The sequence below is a fragment of the Sodiomyces alkalinus genome (assembly GCF_003711515.1).
Source record: "Sodiomyces alkalinus F11 unplaced genomic scaffold SODALscaffold_2, whole genome shotgun sequence".
Classification (NCBI taxonomy): Eukaryota; Fungi; Ascomycota; class Sordariomycetes; order Glomerellales; family Plectosphaerellaceae; genus Sodiomyces; species Sodiomyces alkalinus.
This window is the reverse complement of record NW_021167080.1, coordinates 1,201,214-1,222,835: the sequence shown is the minus strand read 5'-3', so window position 1 is coordinate 1,222,835 and position 21,622 is coordinate 1,201,214. Positions and strand designations below refer to the sequence as shown.

Sequence of the window (21,622 nt, the reverse complement as noted above, 5' to 3'; positions counted from 1 at the left end):
ATGCCATGATCCGATCGTCTCTGGACGACACGACTTGGTTCATACAGGATCGTGTCGTGTGCCTCTCTTTTATGTACAGGGCACTACCTTAAGGTACCTTGTGTACCTTACGAGGTACTCGCAGTTCGTAACGAACGAAATACTAATAATAAGAAAATACCTTACTTCACGAAATCACAAGCGAATATAGATTTATCACGTGATAACTGGCGCACCTATCCCTATTGCCCGGAACTTTTGTTCCCACACGTGTACCCCTTCATGACTCGGAGACTCGGCTACTTTACGGTTAGAGCAGGTGGGTTCCTGATTCATCAACTTGCACCTCATAGGTCCCGTGCCCATTTCTCTGGATCCTTCACCCGCTCCCCCCTCCTTCTTTCTGTCAACTCTCCGACGTTCAGGCCCATCCTTTTTCCCTGGCCGCCCATCCCTTAATTATGGTTGCGCACATGCGTCGTCCGCCCCCCCCCTAGTCACCCTGTCGCCGAGTCACCAGTCAACGGGAACCATCTCCCCGCTGTCATCTGTCTGCACGTAATTACGGCTGCACGTACCCTCCCCTCTCCCCTGGCAGCCAGCGGCACCCGCGCTTGGCCGCCCAATCGAACCCGTTAGGAACGAACCTGTTGGGAGCTCCCAAACGGCCAAAAAAGGGGGGACGACTCGACGTCAAGCCATCCCGCCATCCCGCCATCCCGCCATTGGCCTCCTATTCCTTTATTGGGACTGGAACGTTTACCCGGGTCTTGTTGCTCATCTCTTTTCCACCAAGCTTCTTCGTTGCTTTGCTCCTCCGTCTGGGTCGCCATCCGACTGACTGGCACTGGCTCTGGCTCTGGTCCGGTCCTGGGTCGAACTGCCTGGAGCTTCAACAAGAAAAGTTAAAGGAAGGACAAGATAACGGCGAAAGCAGGCGGCAAAAGCGGGCAAGGGGCAAGAGGAAAGAGGCAAGAACAGGGCTGATAATACATATCACACACTATCCCCATGTGCCCTGCCTTTCGACAGACCCTGTTCTGCCCTGCATGGCGTCCGATCCGAACAGCCAGCCCAGCCCCGCCCCTTCTGCGACCTCCTCCTCCCTGACCCTGAATGCAACCGAATGGACCGGGCACAAGCGGGGTGCCCCGTCCGAAGACCTCAGCCCTGCCGCCGCCGGTTCCGAGGGGAGCCCCACTACCTCCGGCGGCACTGGCTCCCGCGCTGCGCCCAATACCGCAGCCATTGCTACCACAGATGCCGGGAAGAAGCGGCGCACCGGTCCGGGGTCTCGGGGCGTGGCCAACCTCACCCCTGCTCAGCTAGCCAAGAAGAGGGCGAACGGTATGTTCACTATGTTGAGAGGATGCCTCTTCTTTTCTTTTGCTTCTTCCACCATCCGTCCGTCTCTCGTAGAACCCTACTGCTACTACTACTACTATTACTACTACTCAACCTTGTACAGCCCTTTGTGATTCTCTTTTCCGTCCCTGCCAAGACTTCACCGAGACTGCTACTTCTCGGCGCATCCTCAACACGACCTGGCTCTTGTGCCATCCCCTCTCCCTCTTTTTTCCGGCCCCCCTACCTTGTGTTTCTACAAAATGCTCCATCTCGGTTCCCCTTTACCCCGAGCACCGTGTAGCCACCCCACGCTTTCTTCTGCATCATTCATAGGAGCCTTTTCACCTGTGCCACCTGAGCGGGAACTGCAGTGTGACAAAAGTGTCAGTATCACATGGAACTGACCACATACTGTGTCCATTGCATAACCAGACCGCGAGGCGCAAAGGGCCATTCGGGAGCGGACCAAGCACCAAATCGAGCAGCTCGAGCGACGTATCCAGGAGCTTACCTCCCAACAGCCGTACCAGGATCTCCAGGTCGCCCTCCGGGCTAAGGAAGCCGTCGAAGCAGAGAACGTCGAGATCAAGAGACGTTTGGCCAGCATCGTGTCGCTGCTCCAGCCCCTCATCTCATCGCCCCATGGCCCAGGTAAGCGACAGTTTGTTCCCCCCCCCCTCCCCCGAACTATCATGTGTGTGTACAGTATTCAGTATTCCCCTGACGTCCGTAGCTCCCACCACCGCAGCCCACGACCCAGCCTATCCCTTTCCCGCCCCGGGATTTGGCAACGCTTCTCATCATCAACATCACCCGCCCGCCCCCGTCTCGGCTCACACCGCATCTACTCCAGGAAGCGCTGCGTCACCCGGCTCTGTTGGACATCAACCGTCGTGGCCCGCCGTCTCTAGCGACCAGGCCGCCCAGGGAAGGATGCTCGACCAACAACGCCACGATCTCCGCCATAACCTCGACCTCGGCCCTGAGAAACTGGGTCTCGACTTCCTCCTAGACTCTCCCCTAGGATGCCCCAGGATACGGAACGGCATCCATGGCGCTCAGGATTCGCCCCAATATCATCATGTTCCCATGAAACACGACTGGGCCAGCGCCTACGCCGCGCAACATCCCTCTCTGGCCTATGCCAACGGAACCTCCCAGCAGACCAGGGGACTCGACTACGTGACGGAAAACACCTCCGCCGCCGTCTCGCGACCCGCATCAGTGCCGGCACCGCCAACGACGACCCCAACACCAGTACGAGTACGAGTACCAACACAAGCGCCAATACCACCCGCACCGACAATACAAACCGTACCGACCGTACCGACCGTACCATCCGGCGCATATTCCACTACCGAGTTACGGAACTCCCCACCGACCTGTCCTCTGGATAGTCTGCTCCTAGACTTCCTCAATGAACGCCGCCAACGCGCCGCCGACGGCCTGCCGACCGGCGAACTCATCGGCCCGCGCTATCCTTCCGTGTCGTCGCTCCTGAACCCCGCCAACAGCCAATACTCCCATCCCTTGTCCAAAGTCTTCACCGACATCCTGTCCACCTTCCCCGACCTCTCCCGGCTTCCCGAGAAAGTCGCCGTCCTGTACATCATGTTCCTCATCATGCGCTGGCAGATCGCCCCGACCCGGGAGAACCTCGAGCGCCTCCCGCCCTGGGCCCGCCCCGTGCAGGAGCAGTTCGTCTACCCGCACCCGGCCTGGGTCGACCACCTCCCCTTCCCCCTCATGCGCAAGCACATGGCCCGCAACTACAACCTGCGGGAGTACCCCTTTGACGAGTTCTTCGTCCCCTTCACCACCACCCTGTCCCTGAACTGGCCCTACGAGGAGGTGGACACCCTCCTCATGGTGCCTGATTCCAACGACGTCTTGATCAATCCCGTCTTCGAGCGGCACCTGCGCCGCCTCGAGAATTGGACGCTGGGCGACTCGTTCGCCTCGGTGTTCCCCAGCTTGACTGGCATGTATACCTTTAAGAGCAGCAAGTCGCAAGCGGCGCGGCGGTAGTCGACCCGGACTCGGCTCCCTTGTGCCCGCGGGCTTAGTGACCGATGTCACAACGTAACGATTTATGGTTTCGTCTCCGGCATGCCAAGGAAGATCTTAAGTACGGTATTATTTATTATATGGCGTCTTTTGGATTCAGAATAGAGTTGGATAAGCGTCAGAATTGGAATATAGCAAATTCCTTTCTGTATCATGCAATGATATATGATGGGTATACCAGACCAGACCGTTGACTAGCCCGCCACCAACGCCGCCCCATGCCCGCTTTTTGTGCAGGAATCATCTATGATGATGGCAACCATGTGACGCTTCTCCTTACCTTTTATGATGAAGCATGCTTGTAGAAGCAGCGGAAAAGAAAGGAAAGGAAAAGAAGAAGGAAAAGGGAAAAAGGGAAAAAAGGAAAAAAAAGGCCAGGGGTAATCGTTTCGCGATCGGATGCGCCACAGCACTCTAGCATTCGTCGTCATCCTCCCCTTCAAACCCCACAGAGAACTTGCGCAACGACGCCCCGACGCCGACCCAAAGACTGGCGTGCCGGTCTCCCGGCATCGTCTGGAACATGAGGCTCCTGACGGGTGCTCGGGCACACACGGCGTCGACATGGGGCGAGCGCAGCCGCTGCCCTGATGCTAACGAGTAGAGCGCGACGCGACCATCGTCGTGCGCGGCAGCCACGACGCCCGTGGCGGGGTCGAGGTCGAAGCCGATATGGACGTGGGCTGCGTTGCGGTAGGCAGGGAACGTGAGGACGGGTCGTGCGGCTGCTGCGCCGGCGTCGCTTTCCGTGTCCGTTCCACCCGTTCTCGCACGGCCGGGATTGATTCGCGAGGAGATGTTGTCGTTTCTTGCGACGATATTGTTGTCGTTGTCTCTGTTGTTTCGGGCAGCTGAGAGCCCGGGGTCTGAGTCGTATCGGAGGAACGTGGATCCGGGTTTCGGCTGGCGACGGAGCCGATGCAAGGAAGGGCGGTTGCTTCTCTTTCTGCTGCTGGTGGTGCTTCCACTTTGCGGGGGGGGTGGTGCTTGGGACGGTCGGGTCTGCTGAGGCGAGGAGGAGAGATACCTCAAGTCGTAGACGCAGAGGCTGGACTGTAACCCTGCGACGAGGACATGGTGCGCGCAGCCTCCCCTTGACGCGGGCCTCCCTTCGAGACAGCGCAGGTGCGTGACGGCGCTGCTGTGGCGGAAGGACGACCAGGACTCGGCAGGTGCACGGCGATCAATCAGGTGAACGAAGGAGGCCCGGGTGCCGGCGAGGAGGAGAGACGGGTGTGTGGGATGGAAGCTCTGGGCGAGGACATCCCTGGGGACTGACCGGTTGCCTGCCTTTGCATGGGGAGGAGGTGCAGGGGAGCCGGTTAGCCAACTGAGCTTATCCTGGGCGTCCAGGTGGAGGATGCCGCAGTCGGTGCTGATGGTGCAGACCGTATCGGAGACCGCGTCGGGGGCGGGGACGGCATTGTGTACAGAACAGAGGGGGTAACGTCCCATAAGACTCGCCCGCTTGGTTAGCGGATCAGATACTTTGTATTTTCAGGGGCAGAAAAGAACCTCTGAGGTCAGCGTTCGACGGTCCAGATAATGTATAACCCGGGGGGGGGGAAGTTGTGCATACATACTTGCATGCTCGCCCAGCAGCCAAGCGGGGCGATCATCGTGCGGTGTACTTCGACGCGGGTAGAGCCATGTAAGATCTGCTGCGTAGTAAGGTTCGTCGGAGGTGAAGATCATGCGGCGCGAAGGTTTGTGATAAGTGATGGAAGAGATCTGGTCGTATGGACAAGGTTCGAGGTAGTGTTGCAGCCTTCTCTCGCGACGACCAAAGCCATCAGTAGTATAGGAGATTCTGAGTAGCTTGGAGGTCAGTATCAAAGGGCCCCTCAAAGCCAGTATGCTCGCAAAGCAGGATGATACGTTCCAAGCTCGTCTTACATACCTCCCGTTTTCATCTGTAGGAATGTATATGCTTGACAGCATCGCCTCAGCCGGAGCTAGGAGGAGCAGAAGCATCATGCCATCACATCAGCAGGAGGTCTAGCTTGGTATAAGGAGAAGTGAGGTCAGGAAGAAACGAAAAAAAAAAGCAAAATCCCCTTTCGGAACATAGGTACGGAAAGCAGGACTATAAAACTTACAGGCAAACGCAGCCCCTACCCCAGGCTCCTCGCCCTGCCCCCCCACCCAGAAACACCGCACATTAGGGAATCTCTCAGCCGCAAGGCCCGGCGCGAAAGGCACGACTCCTTTGCCGACGAGACCAGCGGCCCACACGGCGCCAGGCACGTCATCCAGCACGGACGGGGCAGCGGAGTAGGCGGAAGACGAGAAGGACGACGACGGCGACGGAGACAAAGACAAAGATACGCCGAGCTGCCGACCTAGAAGCCCCCCGAGCTGGGGCTCACCAAGGATGCGCGCCCGCTTGATGTGCCGCCTGGTCAGCTCGGCGCGCTGCTGATCGGCACGGGCGGACTGGGCTTCTATGGTACGGCGCTTGACGTTGTCCGCGGACCAGGCTGCCTGGCTGGGTGCCGTCTGGGTCTTCTCGATTTTGAAGTACTTTTTCTTCTCCTCGTCTGGACGATCGTTAGTTCTTGTTCTTGGCGTTTCCCACTAACAGACCAGGATATTCCGAAAAGGTGACAAGGTATACCGTAGTAATAGCCTGGGATTTGTAAACTCATGGTGGTAGGTTGATGAGGGGAGATTGGGAATGGGGAACCTTCGAGGTTCTAGGATCTAGCTACGCGGTAGATGAACGAACGGTGACGTCTTTATAAGGTACCTAAGGTACCTTACCTTAGGTTGTACCTATTGAACTTGACTTCGATAAGTTAATCATACCTTATATAAGGTAAGGTACCTTACTTTATTAGCCCAGAAAGTCAACGGAAGCCCTTTTGCTTTTTACGAAGGTACTTGTTGGCTGAACTGAGATCACGTGATCTATACCCTCAGACCCATTGGGACGGATTGGGACGGACGAACGCTGCACCTCAAGTACCGGCTAAGTATTACATTGAAATTTAGTTCGGCAAACAAATTGTTTCTCACGCATTTTAATTTAGTTAGTTTTTGATTCATTTTTGACATGTTGAATTAAACCCAGATCTAACAAGCGTCTACCGGGGTATGGCGCCCTCCGAATACTAAAAAAACCCTCTGAGCAGGCTTCCATCACCACCTGCCTCATCTCGCTGAAACTTCTCACTGAAACTCCCTCCGACCCCACTCCATTCAGGTATAATTACCGATGCGCGAAGTAGACACTCGCAGAATCTAGACCCAAGAAATAAACTGCTTCGTTCGCCCCCTTCGCGCTGTCATCTCCGCTCCCATCGGAGGTTTCTTTTCTTTTGTTTTGTTTTCTTTTCTTTTCATTTCTTTCTTTTTATTTTTATCCCCATCCCCGTCTCTCCCAATGGAACATGCCCACGCTTCACTCGCGCCCAAAACACCCCCCGTTCTCCCTTTGGGGGGTTTTCCCACTTTCTGATTGCACATGGCTGCAATTACTGCGACTTCTCGTGCTGCGTCGAGACGCGCTGCAGAGACACGACAAAGTCTTCCAGTGACCGCTGCTTCGGCGACCCCTTGGGCGATTTGCCGTGCATGAGGTTGTCGAAGCCCTTGTTGTCCTGGAGGATGTAGTAAACACCCGCGCAGACGCAGAACACGCCGAACGAGAAGATCCAGACACGGACCACGGCCACGATGCTGGTCGGGTCGCCGCCCAGGAACCAACCCCAAATACAGAAGCACGTGGCAATCACGTCGACAATGAAAATCGCTCCCGCCAGCTGCCACGACGGGATCGACGACCAGAACGGTCCGTTGGCGCGAGTAACGAAGATGAGCCAGTTCTCCGTCAAGCTGATCTGGAGGAACACAACCTCGTCCATGTTGCCGAAGTTCTGAACAATACCACCGTCCGGGCCGTGCGCGTACATCGTCGTAACCGTAATCCAGGTACCGATGGCAAGAACGATTCCGAGAATGATCGAGATGCCCCAAAGCCTGGGGAGGTTCCACTTGACGGGCGTGTGGCTGTAGGGGGCTGCGAAAGGGGAAAGAGGTCAAAGTTAGCAATCCACCACTTCGTACGACCGAAACCCGTCTTGCGAAGAAAACATACCATTATCATAGGCGATGGCCAGGGTGGCGATATCAGCAAAAATAGCAATGAAGACGACCAGCTCGATGTTGAGCGACCGGTTCAGAATCGCAATCTAAACATGATCCAGGGTCAGCACGCACTCAGCAAGTGACTAGCACCAAGCGCCTGAACTTGGCCATGACTTACCCAGAGAGCAAGGTAGATCTCAAGATGGATTGAGAGAGCGATACGGTACACGACGTAGGAGTACATGCGGTGGAAAATTTGACGCGACGTTTTCCTATATTTCTGTTAGCACCACTGCCTCGTTACGCGGCTCATATTGGGCGGTGGACGGGTTACTGACAGAGCATCAATGATGGCTCCGAGACCAGGGGCCAGGAAGACAATATCAGCAGCTGAGCGCGCGGCATCGGAGGCACCCTCGACGGCTTCACGTCATCTGTTAGCACCTATTGCCTTTTCTTCAACAGAATCGGGAGCGTGGGCTTTTTCTTACCAATACCCGTGTCGGCCTTTTTCAGACTAGGAGCATCGTTGACACCGTCACCAGTCATAGCAACAAGGTAGCCACGCTGCTGCAGAATCTCGACGACGTTGTCTGCATCGTAATCAAGTCAGCCATCTGGCACTCACAGACACACGCACTTCCTCTCCTCAGACTGGGGGTCGGAAAATTTAGGCTCACACTTGTGCTGGGGGAAGACTTCGGCGAATCCATCGGCGGCCTCAACAAAGTCATACACCTCAGAGCCGGGCATGTCACCGCCACCACCGAGACCAAGACGATCGGCATTGAAGATGTTGGTGCCGAGACCTAGTTGACGGGACGTCTCACGAGCAATTCTAAAAATATTTGTCAGCTGGCTTCCTTCAGGTGCCAACCCCCGCTATCAAAGCAGATCAATGCTTACCCAACAGCATCACCAGTGAGCATCTTGACGGAGAGACCGAGATTCTTGGCCTCATTGACAGTACGAGCGGTATCGTGACGGGGAGGGTCAGAACAGGGCATGATACCAAGGATCTCCCAGTTACCCTCGTCACGCTTGCGCGCAACACCGAGAGACCGGAAACCGCGAGTGGCGAATTCAGCAACCTTGTTCTTGTACGCGATGTCGACAGCCTCGTCCAGCGGATGATCTTCCTCAACCGTCTTGAGAACGAACAGAGGCGCTCCCTTGACGCAGGTAATGCGCTCGCCAGTCGGGGACTCAACGACAGCCGTGACCTTCTTCGAGACGGGATCGAAGGGATAGAATGAAATGACCTTGTACTTGCTCAGGACGCTCTTGGCACGGGCGTAGTGCTTGAGAGACTTGAGGAACGCCTTGTCGATGGCGTCCATGCCCTTCTTCTTGCGGGAGGCAGCAAGACAGGCAGTGAGCATCAAATCTTCGGGGTCAACTCCCTCGACGGTGTACGGCTCAGCGAGCGACAGCTTGTTCTTCGTCAAGGTTCCCGTCTTGTCGGAGCAGAGGATCTCAACACCAGCCAGCGACTCGATGGCGGATAGCTTCTGCACAATAGCCTTCTTCTTGGCCAGGTAGGCAGCACCGACGGCCATGGTGGTGGTTACGACGGCAGGGAGACCGACGGGAACACCAACGATCAGGATGGCCAGGGTGAAGCGGAGAATCGTCACAATGTCATTGGACCGGTAGAAGCTGGCAACCCAGACAACCAGGAGAGTCGCGACAACGAGAACCAGGAGAGTGGTACCAATGCCGTTCAAGACCTCTGTGAAGTGACCAGTGCCACTGTTGGCAGCGCTGACGAGAGCAGCTGCACGGCCGACGAATGTCGAATCACCGGTAGCCGTGACGATGATGAAAGCTTCACCGCGCTTGACAGCGGACGACGCGTAGAGGGTGTCCCCCTTGTGACGGTCGACGGCGAGGGATTCACCCGTGATGGCGGATTGATCGACCTGGACAAAGGCATCTTCGGTCACGATACGGCCGTCAGCAGGTACAATAGTACCCTCCTCGATCTGGAGAATATCGCCGGGAACGACCTGGGGGGCCTCGATTTCCTGAACGCGACCGTCACGAATGACAACTGCCTTGAGAGCGAGTGTCTTCTTCAACTCTTCGACGATGCTTCCTGCTTGAAATTCCTGAACGAAACCGACAACGGCGTTCAAGAGAAGCAGAGCCAAAATGACACCGAAGTCAACCCAATCCTCAAGACCGGCAGCCAGGACGGCAGCGGCCTCCATGACGAACTGAATAGGGCCGACAAAGTACATACACTAGGTCCCGTTAGATTCGTGCCCGTACACATGGAACCCCGAGTCGAGGTGAAGGGGGTGGCGATGGTTATACTCACGAACTTGAGGATCAGGTTCTCCTTCTCCTCTTTCATTTGGTTAAGACCATACTTGCGACGGCGAACATGGACCTCATGCTCACTGAGACCAAGTCGGGTATCAGTCATGAGTTGGTCTTCCGGGATGGTTCGGGCACCACCAGGGGTCGTGTCTAGCAAGGTGGAAACACAACTCAGTTAGTCCGATGTTTTCAATGAAAAAAGATCCACGTCCACACAATGGAAGATATTCCACTTCGTAGTCACAACTTTCGAAGTGACACCAGGAACCGACAGGTTGAGTTCTATTGGAGCGTACCTTCTTCTTCCTCGTCGATATGGCCATCCTCACTCTCGAGGTCCTCGATGAGGGCATCAATGTCCTCGTCGTTCTCGTCGTGTTCTCCTAGCTCGGGTTTGCCGTGAACAGGTTCGTGGTCCGAGGGGCCCATCTTCTCCTTCTCGTCGTGATATTGGAAGGGCGCGTCTGCTGCCGGCGTGGCAGCGGAATCCTTTTCCGCCATTGTAAAATATAAAACCGGTTTAAAGTCGTATGTATCGTCGGTTATTGGGGGCAACGTGCAGTGAGTCAATATCGATTAAAGAATCGAGGTCGTTTTGACTGTTGACGAGTAAATGAGTTCGTCTAGAGATCTTGACGTCCAAAGGCCAAGGCTAGCGAACAAGCTTGTTCGGCTGAGGTGATGAGCTGGATGCTCTCTATTGATATATCGAGGAATGCAACGCAATGGTGCGCTCTCAAGTCTCGCAATCCCAAAGGTGGCTGGTCCACTCGGGGTAGGATATGGTTTGAGAGTCTGTTCTCTGGACTCTGAAGAAGCCTCGCGACGTGTAGCGATTAGAGGGCTGAGAACACGTGATAGACGTCGATATGGGGGGAGAGTGTGTGGTGAAAGTACTCCTCCAGGAGGAAGAGAAAAGAGGTCGAGGCGAAAAGGGATTAAAGAGAAGAGAGGAGGGGGAGGGTAGTCACCGCACGAAAGAGTAGACGAAAGAGGACTCTAACGAAGCCGTCGTGGGTGAAGAGAAGAAAAAAAGGACGGAGAGGTGGAAAAGGGCGGCGGCTTCCCTCCTTTAAAACGAAAACAAAGTTCTAAGGAAGCGGGGCCATGGAAGCCGCGAAAGGCAGCAAGCTGAATACTAGAAATCTGGGTACTGCCGTAACTTCCGCCTCGGTCGACCGTGTACGGCCCTTACATTAGTCAGTGTAGAGTGTGGGAAAGAAGCTGGCCCTAGAACGGAGAAACAGAATAACCTCCAACTTCTTCGCAGTATCATGACCTAGGCACATACATGATACATGGTACACATGGTACATCATACACTTATGCCGGCTGTGGGGGATCAACAAGCTCCAGCCATACTGCACACACCTCTTTCTGATTCACAGCAGGGGGTGTAGATAGGAAACATGGACAGGACCAAAGCCGACCGACACGTCGGGTTTATCCAGTCATGTTCACCCTTCAATTCTCTGTCTCTTCTTTATCTGATTCAAGCCAGTATTTTATTTAGTACGTAAGGTACATAGCTGGGAAAACTTAGTCCGATTCCGGAGAGTTTTCGACAGCTAAACATTACCAATGGCGAGGGTGCACAAACAGGACTTTGCGTAACGGACGGCCAGTCCTCGGGATGCCCCTCCTACTAGACATTTGCGGATAGACAAGTTAACTGCTGGTGTACGGTAGGTGTGTCCTCGATTGCTTGCATGGGCTATGTATGGTAAGGGGGTGTGGAATGCAATGTACTTTGGTTGCATCCAGCGCACGCAGCAGCATCTGACAGTCCATATCCAAGCATCGGGAGACCCATCGTGACACTGGGGTCAAATGCGAAGGACGCGATTCCTCGCATGGGAAAGAATGTGGCGCTGGAAGAGGCAACGGCGAGCAGGTCCCGAGAAAGCTCCAAACAGGTCCGAGGCTTCAAGCGTGAGCTTATGACAAGGGATATCAAAACCCTCGTCCGGTTCCCGTTTTGCGAATTCACGTCAGTCACGTCCACGCTTGTTCCTATTGGATACAGGCCCATTTCTCTCACAGTGCGGCGCATACGGGTCGGCATTTCCTGCGAGCAACGAGCTGCAGGGTGCTCGGTGGAGGAGGATTTTGCCCCAGAAATACAACACGTACGTTGTACGAAGTGTGTGAGCCAGAAGTCAAGTCAAGGACGACCTTTTTCGTCGATGATGTGTGGGTCTCCGCTTGACGATCCACGTATCCACTCAGTCACCTCTACAATCACCCCGAGGTGTATCCGTTCAACACATGATCGTGATTGGATGAAGCACCTTACTATCCCATGGACCTCCGGAAATGTGGCTGCAGGGGGCACCGAGAGTGGGTACATGTACTGGTATACAACGTAGTAAGAAAGACCTTGGGGGCAGTTCTGTCCGGTTCTCGCCTCGTCCCGGCGTTCAATGCCCAGCAAGGTGAGAGCTGGACTGGCCGGATGCAGAACCTTCTACCCGCAACCGTGTTGCCCATGTGGCCATGTGGACCCGTTTCTGTGCCTGAATGGAGAATGGTATTGCGGGCACAGCCGGGACCAGTGCGCGATTTACTGGTTGTACTTCATACACGGCCCGTACCTTCAACTTCGCTGTAGAACAGACGCGTTATGAGGTTCATATGATGTCGAAAACAACATCGTGAGATGGGAAATAAGGCAGGTCCGCCTTGCGACAAAAACCAACCTGGTCTGGCGGTCAGCCGGCTAGAACACGATTTCTCGTAATGAAAGCCCCCGATGCTTCCCCCCTCGATAATGAAAAGTCGGCGACCCTATTGGCACCTTCTTTCTGAGGCTTTTCTCCTATGGTCTATCTTTGATGATATTTCGCTGTCCAAACCTTTCCATTATGTTGCTATTAATTATATCATAATGGTGTAGACTCGGTAAATGCGGTAGATCCCTGCATGCCATCGCTCGTCAATCGAGGGTGATGTCGAGGCCAAGACATTCCAAGAGTTTTTTTCATGGGCAAAAGCACCGACCCTCTTCTCTCGTAACAAGCTTTCTGTCCCCATTTTCAACTCTTGGCTGGCTTGGCTGCCGGTCAAGCGAAGTCCGGGATCATCCCCGAAGTTTACAGTAGTTTGGGCGCTGATCCACCTTTTTTTATGTATTTCCCTAGACCCTTGGGGGATCTTCTGCGTCTCTGATAATTACGGTATCCTCCCATATTTTGCGCCTTCATTCCCAATCCCACCAAGTAATGTTATTTCAAACATGTACTTGTTTTTGTGTTTACATACCTACCCTTTTTCGGTGCAAGGTATTAAACGCAAATACACCCAACGGCGCGAAGTTCTGAACCCCCGAGCTGTACTGGAATTACCTGTAACACTCATTCGACCGCCTACCTTCAAGACGATATCTTCTGCATCCGGGGACCAATAGCTCTTCTTGAGCTTCGGTCCTCACCGAAGAGAACACGAGTAAAGCAGCTCTAGTGTATTCATATTCCGAAGAAAGGGGAGTTAGAGACAACTCGGAAAGATTACTCATCCCCGTATTCGGGTCCGGTCCACATCCGCGCCGGTTCGTCTTCTTCTTTTTCCTAATCTCAAATTACGCCATCCAAAGAACCGGTCTTGTGGATTTCTGGACCAGTGTTTCAATATTTCCACTTGTGGAAGTGAACTTGGCCAGGTTCCGTCTTATAACCGCAATGCCGACTCTTCCGCAAACAAAGGAAAGAAAACGGGAAAAAAGAAAAAAAAAGGGAAGGAAAAAATCAAGAAAAAGAACTCCCGGTCCAAGTGCGGATAGGTAGCACGTTTGGCACGGAATTGTCGGGGCATAAAATGTGCGTCAGCAGGCAACTCATCGCACAGCCGTAGGGTGTTAATTAGTATACATACAGAAAAATTACCTACAGAGTTACATAACCTACCCTATGGGGATTTTCGGTGCCGTCATTCCCGACCCAACGCTTATCGGCCACGCCGCGAACCGGCTAGTATAGAGTAAGAATTTTTTTTTTTGAATTCAGGTTTATTAAAGTCCGTATATAACCCTAAAGTTATAATAGACTGTTTAGAGGTACCGAAAGGTATAAACTAGGTATAGGACACACTACTACTACTTTCGGGTTAGGGAAAGTACTAGGAGTATTTACTTAGGAAATACCACGTACGCCCTACCCCTACACTTCAGTAAATCCTCCCTTTCGGAAAAACCTTACGAAAAAAACCTAAGGGCCTTGGTAGCCCCCCGTACCTTTCTTCCCCCCTTTATGATAACCCTATACCGGTGGTAGCTTAGTAAGGAATCCCCTTCCTTTTTAGGCTATTCTGCTGTCTCGATAAGGATAGGTGCCCAGGCTATCGGTTATCTACTTAGCAGGGGTTTAGGGGCTACTACTAGCCCCCTTTGCCTAAGGTACGTACCTATCCGAAAATAGTGTTAGGGGGAGCAGGATTCGAACCTACGACCTCTTGGGGATTAAGAGGCTAGTCCAGGTAGTGTACTACTCCACTATTCCCCCTGGAGTAAGATATTATTGGGGCAGCTGATTGCTTCTAAGTGTAAACTAAAGCTGGCCCACTTTAAAGTCCGGCACTCTTAGCAGCCTGGCGTTCGTACTAGTACTACCGCCCGGGCCCCTATTACGGCTTTTTACGGTATTTTACGGGCGACTTCCTCTTATAGTATATAGCTATACTACCCGTATTCCTATATACTTTCGAATATATAGGTTATAGTCCGTTTTTAGGTATATATAGTAATAAAAACTATACGTATCGCCTATAGTTTAGACGTTTAGACTATCCTGTTTTATATATCTATTTTATATAGTTTTATAGTCCCCGTAGATTTTTTTCCACGCCGTATCTACGCCGTAATTCGTATCGCTTTAACGCCGTCTAAAGTTAAGATAGTTAGTTAATCCGACCGCGAGCCTAAGCGCTGCTATAGTTACGGTATCGTTAAACCGTTTTCCGAGTTCGGGTTCTATCCGCGGTCACGTCAAAGGATTTACGCTACCTGTGTTACCTGTAGAGCTAACCGTCGAGCCGCCTATCCTATACCTCCTATAGGTTTTACGGCTCCTCTATTACCCGTTCTAACCGGCCACCCTCCACTATAGCCTGCCCCTACGCCTCCTCCCCGAAGGGGTGGCCGTCGTTATAGCCGTGGCCGTAACTAGCTCCGTAACGCTCTATAGTTAATAGCGGGTTATTACTATTCTTCCTATAACTATTACCTTATAACGGCTGCTTTTAGTACCTATCGAAATAGTGCCCTCTATAATATCTATAACGACTATAGTAATAGCAGAGCGCGTTATAGGGCGGCCGTTACTACTAGCTAGTGTAGAGCGCGCCCGTAACCCGACCGCCACGTCGAGCGTACTAAGCCGCTTGGGTAGTATTAGCCGGGTATTACGGTTAATTATTACGACCTTAGATTAATACGGGTAGAGTATAAATATTACGCTATACTCTATTAGATTAGGGAGAAGTTATAGGTTAGTTTTCTATCTCCGTTATTAACTATTAGCTAACCGATACTATCTTTTATTACTTAGGAATCGTCGCCTACGAACCCGAAATTTAGCATCTATTATAACCAGGGCGACGTCGACGTTCCTATTATCTCCTTATTACCCGACTTCTTCTAACGCCTACTATACGCGGATACTACCTAAGCCGCGGATTATCGTAAGAGGATCCGTTAATATAATAATACCTTTACGTTTACTTCTATATAATATACGGAGACCCGTTAAGGTACCGCTACCGGTGGCATAATAGCTTTCCAGATCCATAGTACCCTTTACTATTATACGGGGCTATTAAGTGCTATAGGCCGACTCTCCGACTTTACCTAGCTATACTTTTACGATCCGTAGGCTACCGCCGACTACCGCCTTATAAATACCTAAAGCCTTAACTCCACGCTAGACCGTTATATCCTAGGGGAGATTTTAGACTTCCTGTATAAGTATAACCCTTTCGTTAACCTATATAAAACGGCCCGCGAACGCTTTAACTCCCTCCGCGAATAGTGCCGTATAATACTTAACCCCTGTATAGAATTAGTTATTAAGTAGGGCGCTAATATACGACGCGAGAATCTGTCTATTACGGATAAGGTTACGGCTATTATACCGGATAAGTAGGGTAAACGTTACTATAGGGATATTATTATCGTAGAGAGACGGTCTAATGGTAGCGTTAGCGGCCTTAGACAGATAGACTACGAGTATCCTACCTACCTACCGTCATCTTACCCGCTTATATATCCGCGAGGCGGTTCCGGATATTACTAGTAGTTATAGTTACGGGATATTTATAACCGTTAACGGCAGAATACCGAGGTAAAGTTCTGTTAATTCTGCCGTTATATACTATACCCGCGATACGAGTAAAGGTTTATGCCCTTTACCTACGGCCGTCTTTTCTAGCAGTTTTTAGTGGACCTATAGGTATTCTACGATTAGAAGAAGCTTTTATAGATCTAGCACTACTAGAATAAGTTACGGGCTAATGTATATAACGGCTTACGGGATTAGGCGTATAAGGCTAACGGCGATACCCGTAGTATTATCCGACGGATCGTTTTACTATTAAATTATATTAGCGGCTAGCGGTTTATCTCGTAGTGCTATCAGGATTCTATAGTAATTATACGGGCTCTTAGTACTCCGACTTTTTTTATTATCTTTACGGCTAATCCTACCTGGCTAAAGATTATACGGGAGCTTTAGCCAGGTTAGACTACTGGTAACCGGCCCGATTTAGTCGGCCGGGTATTCGAGTTAAAGTCCCGCGACCTAGAATAGTAGCTACGCGATAGTCTATTTAGTGAGTTTACGGGGATTATATAGACCGTGGAATACTAAAAGCGCGGTCTTCTATATCGTTGTATCCTTCTTTTCCTTACGCCGCGGGCGGCCGAGATATATAAGGACCCCGTAACTATTAATAAGGTTATCTCTACGGAGCTACTAGACCGCGAGTCGGATCCTATTAGCCGTCTTTTTAATATTATTAGTAAGAATATAATATATAGTCCTTACGGTGATAATAAGCCTTCTACGCCGTGTATATAGCCGTAGCCTAGCGACGAGAACCGTATAAAGTACTCTAAGCGGTTTCCTAAGCCGTACTACCTAAAAACGACTATACGGGAGGATAGTTATCCCGAATATAGACGCTATAACTCTAGCCTATATATTATAAAGAGAGGCCGTATAGGAGAGGTCCCCTTTAATAACTATTTTATTATTCCTTATAGCCCGTATCTCTGCCTCCGCTACGGTGCCTATATTGACGTTAAAATTTACGGATTTATTAAGGTAAGTTATCTTCTTCTGTATATCTGCCTCCGTTACGGCGTATATACTAATATTATCTTTTACGGATCTATTTAGACGATTAAGTACGTCTATAAGTACGTTTATAAAGGCACCGACCGCACGACTACACATATATTAAGCGAAGAGGGCGAGGATAAGGTTAATATCTATCTCTAGAGTCGCTATATTAGTCCCGCGGAGGCTATTATTTAGTTATTCGAGTTCCCTATACACTATAAGTATCCGTCCGTTATACGTTTTCCGGTTTACCTTAAGGGATAGTAGCCTATATACTTCGGCGATAACGTAACCGTAAGCTAGATTAAGCGTATATTATAGGAGCAGAAAACTTAGCTAATAGCCTTTTTCGACTATAACTGTGATAACGCTAATAGCCGCGAGTTATTCTATTACTAGTTTCCTAGCCGTTATACGTGGAAACCGTAGTAGTTTACTTAGTAGCTAAGGCAGCGTGGATTTTAAATCGGCTATTTACGGTATATACCCCTAATAGCTAAAAAGACGTACTATTTACGGTTACTCTTAGTCTCCATTAGAGGGCCGACTTCCTTTACCGACCTTCGTACCGTGGAGGGGACTATATATAATACCTACCGCGAGGCCTGCGTTACGGCCGGGCTTCTGCACGATAACCATTACTAGGTTACCTATTTTAAGGAGGCCGTTATTTAGAAGACCGGGCGTGTGTTACGGGAGCTATTTATCGTCGCTCTAATCCACGGAGACGTTTCCGGTCTAGTATTAATCTAGGAAAGGTTTACGGAGTCTATATACGATAACCTGCTTTACACGTTATAGCGCTAATACTTCTGATATCCTACTAATCTAAAACGCTCGTATATCGATTACGGTCTTTATCTTATATACTCTCGACTCCTTAAGGTAAGTAGGACTATTACGGAGTTTAGGCTGCCCGCGCCTTTACACGACTAGCGCTATATAACCAGTAATATATTATTTATTACGGAGACTTATAATCGCGATACCTAGGCTACGGTATATAAAGATATCCACCGCCGGTTTAACTAAAGCTAGGCTACGGTATTTAGCTAGGTTATAGCTGCTATTAAATCTCGTAGCCGCGGCGCCCGTTTCTTTTTACAGGGCCCCGGCAGTATAAGGAAGACGTTTATATACCGCGGTCTCTACGCGTATTTCCGGTCACGCGGGCAGATTATACTCTACGTAGCGTCCTCTAGTATCACGGCCGTTCTTTTTAAGGGTAGCTATATAGCCTATTCGCGGTTTAAGATCCCCTTATAGGTTAATAACGCCTCGACCTATAGCGTGGTAAAGAATTCGGACCTTATAGCGTTACTACGGGAGACGGTTTTTATTATCTAGGACAAGGTTCCTATATAGTATAAGTTCTGTTTCGAGGCCGTTAATCGTACGTTACGGGATATACTAAGCTATAACGATTACCTTTTTAGCGGTATTCCGGTTATCTTCGGGGGCGATTTTACCTAAATCCTGCCCGTTATTCGTAATAGTAGTCGGGCGTAGATTATACACGCCTACTTCTAGAGGTCCTTTATATAGCCGTAACTTAGTATTCTTTGCCTAATAGAGAATATACGGATTACCTCTGCCGATCCTGATAATCGGGCGTTTATTTAGTAGTTACGGGACCTCTCCTATAATACCGCGTTTCACGGGTTAATCGACCTTTTCCCTACTATTATAGTTATTTATAATATTATCTATTTATACGGGCGTATTTACCCGACTACCTTACTAGAGTAGGCCCTATTAGACTATATAGTCTTCGTTAACCACGTTATTCTAATAATACGTAATACTACTATCACGGAGATTAACGGGTAGATACTCGGGCGATTACCTAGCTAGTCGTATATTTACCGGGCTAAGAATTCGGTGGCTAATCGGGCAGAAGATACTAACAGTCCTACGCCGGAACTAGCACCGGAGTTTTTGATATAGTTAGAGTTCGCCTTTATCCCGCCCGCGCGGCTTAAGCTAAAGGTCAGCGTGCCCGTTATACTTATACGGAACCTTAGCCCGCGGCAGGGATTATATAACGGCACGCGTATAGTTATTTTACGGATAGCGCGTAATACGCTAGAGGTTAAGATGCTATCCGGAATATACGCTAATAAGGTAGCGTTTATCCCCCGTATCTATTTAGATTCTAATAAGGAGGACTACCCGTATATTATCCGGCGTCGTTAATTCCCTTTACGGCTCTATTTTGCGATAACGATTAATAAATCGTAAGGGTAATCGTTTAGTACGGTTAGCGTGGATTTCCGGTAATACGCCTTTATACACGGTTCGTTTTACGTTACCGTATTAAGAGTTACAGATATTAGGAACCTATTAGTATTATTACTAGCGTAGGAGAGTTAGGAGGTGCAGGATAGTAGGCGTGTATCTAATATCGTATACCTAAAGGTCTTAATTTAAATATTCTAATAGTCACTTTACTGGGACACGATATTAATAGTTATAATTATAGTCGTAGTATTCGTAGTCAGGATTCTTTATTATATAGCCTATAGTATAGGCGGGAGAAAGTAAATTAACTATATCCGAGCTATAAACTCCTAAAAGCAAAAATAAAAAAATAACTGTAAATCCTCTATAAAGCAGGAAAAAAAAAGACGAAAAAATAAAATATAAAAATAAGCCCTAGTAGTAAAAATACGACCGTATAGCTTTAACGCTCTACGGCCAGGATACTATTCTTATGGGCCGAGATAATATTCTTATAGAACTATATTATATCTTTTTTCTACGCCGTCGTTATACCCGTAGGGAGGAGGACGCCTAGGACGTTAACGTTACCGAAAGTAATGGGCGCGGGCGTAGGCGCGGTAAAGGAGGCGGTAAAGGGGGGGGCGGAGGGAGCGTGTATTACGGGCGGCGCTATAGTATTAACGGGGGGCGGCGCGGGTATTACAGTTATTCTAGACGGGCTAGCTATAGTAACAGGAGGGGGGGGAGGGGGGGGCACGGTAGTCGTAGTCTTCTTAGCCTTTTTCGACGAAGGCGTAGGAGTTCCTATAGTATTATAAATCGATTAGTTAGTATAGAAGAATAAACGTTACGGCTATTTTCGGCTTACTTATAGGCGCGGCACGCTTCTTCCCTTTAGAAGAGGCGGGAGTAGCGGGAGGGGGGGCGATAGGAGTAGTAGGCGCGGGACTACTATTAGCGGTAGCGGGCGGTCGGAGGGAATACTTACTACCCTCGGAATTAAAATAGTAGTTATTATAACTACCGCTAACGATATTCGGGACTATAAAATAACGCATAAACGGTCCGTCTTTATTACTATAGTGTTTATAGTCTTTCTATATACTGCCTACTAGAGTTATTATAACCGCCTCGCGGTTAGCCGGGCGGTTAAGGTTAAGATTTTTATCTTCTCGTAACGCGAGGTCGCGCTTAACCTATTAATAGCTGTTAATATATCGTGTGAGTTAGTAGTTAATTAGTAGTTTATAATATACCTTAAGGCCGCATATAGTTATTAGCGCCTTAGTGTCTTTATAGCCGGTATTATAAATAAGGTTAATAACCTCGCTACGGGTAACCGTATAACCTTCCTTCGCAGGTATCGTCTTCTAGACGCGCGAGCTACTAGGGGAGGGGGCGGGCGGATTATAGGCGGGCGAGGTTACGGGCGGGGGAGCGGGAGATATAGAGTAATCGCGATAAGGGAAAAAAAGTTCGTCTAGCTTAGACGTATAGCCCCTAAGTAGGCGGGGGATTCTTTAGGCGTGGGCGACCGGGATTCCTACGAGTTAATAGGGGAGTCGGAGAGGGCGGGAGGTATACTACGAATTACGGTTAGTATCGTCGCTTTCTATAGGGTTAACGCGTATATTTATACCCGTAACTTACTTAGCGGCGAAGCTTTAAGTACCGGAAGCGGAAAAGAGGGAGGGAATTAAAGGAATTAAAAAAAAGGGTTGCTTAGCGGCGATACGAGGGATAACGACGGTCGATTAATTCACGGCTTTATTTCTGTAAATAGAATATTTGATATAATAAAGGGAAAACTGTTTTATCGCGATACTAAAAAATCGTAATAAAAAAAGTCGTTATAGTGTAGAAAATAGTAAATAGTAGTAAAATAATAGGAGGCAAGCGTTTTACGGTTGTTTTCGGTTATTTTTCGGTTATTTGATTATAGCGGGGCAGGTTATATAATAAGCCCCCCCCCCTGCTAGGGGGGGGGGGCCTTATTAGATAAAGCGTAGTCAAAATCGTCACAAAATAGGTTAAACTTGATTAAGGTAATTGTGTACTATTATAACTGTCTTAGACTGTCAGGGAAACGCTACCACCGTATTTTATATAGTGCAGATTCTATAAGCGTCTACCCGGATTATACTCTTAGTAATCCGGCCTATTACATAACCGAAAAGACTATAGTCTATTCGATATACCCCCTAATCGCCCTAAACGTTAGTTAGGCGATTAAAGCTATTCGTAATCGGCAGATAATCCAG

General features: G+C 50.0%; 3 protein-coding genes and 1 non-coding gene across 4 annotated transcripts; 1 reads left to right on the top strand and 3 right to left on the bottom strand.

Annotated features, from left to right (window-relative positions):
• Positions 1–1,028: 1,028 nt before the first annotated feature.
• Positions 1,029–3,354, top strand: SODALDRAFT_338081 (hypothetical protein; the record flags this gene model as incomplete). The annotated part of the gene is made up of 4 exons (XM_028612748.1): positions 1,029–1,326; positions 1,759–1,977; positions 2,060–2,508; positions 2,689–3,354. The coding sequence occupies 4 exons, from the start codon at positions 1,029–1,031 to the stop codon at positions 3,352–3,354; spliced, it is 1,632 nt and encodes a 543-aa protein (XP_028468031.1).
• A 112-nt stretch (positions 3,355–3,466) lies between these two features.
• SODALDRAFT_329906 (hypothetical protein) lies at positions 3,467–6,050 on the bottom strand. The gene is made up of 5 exons (XM_028611079.1): positions 6,011–6,050; positions 5,493–5,933; positions 5,294–5,348; positions 4,977–5,203; positions 3,467–4,880 (listed from the first exon to the last, which is right to left on the bottom strand). Exons 1-5 carry the CDS (start codon positions 6,039–6,041, stop codon positions 3,808–3,810), a joined length of 1,827 nt encoding a protein of 608 aa, XP_028468030.1. The 5' UTR covers positions 6,042–6,050; the 3' UTR covers positions 3,467–3,807.
• An 819-nt stretch (positions 6,051–6,869) lies between these two features.
• Positions 6,870–10,308, bottom strand: SODALDRAFT_272647 (plasma-membrane proton-e; the record flags this gene model as incomplete). The annotated part of the gene is made up of 9 exons (XM_028607844.1): positions 6,870–7,414; positions 7,493–7,586; positions 7,661–7,754; positions 7,821–7,905; positions 7,974–8,075; positions 8,163–8,320; positions 8,389–9,728; positions 9,806–9,957; positions 10,104–10,308. The coding sequence occupies 9 exons, from the start codon at positions 10,306–10,308 to the stop codon at positions 6,870–6,872; spliced, it is 2,775 nt and encodes a 924-aa protein (XP_028468029.1).
• Positions 10,309–14,222: 3,914 nt separating this feature from the next.
• Positions 14,223–14,303, bottom strand: SODALDRAFT_t44. The gene has a single exon. It is a non-coding gene; the product is annotated as a tRNA-Lys (tRNA).
• Between the last annotated feature and the right edge of the window lie 7,319 nt (positions 14,304–21,622).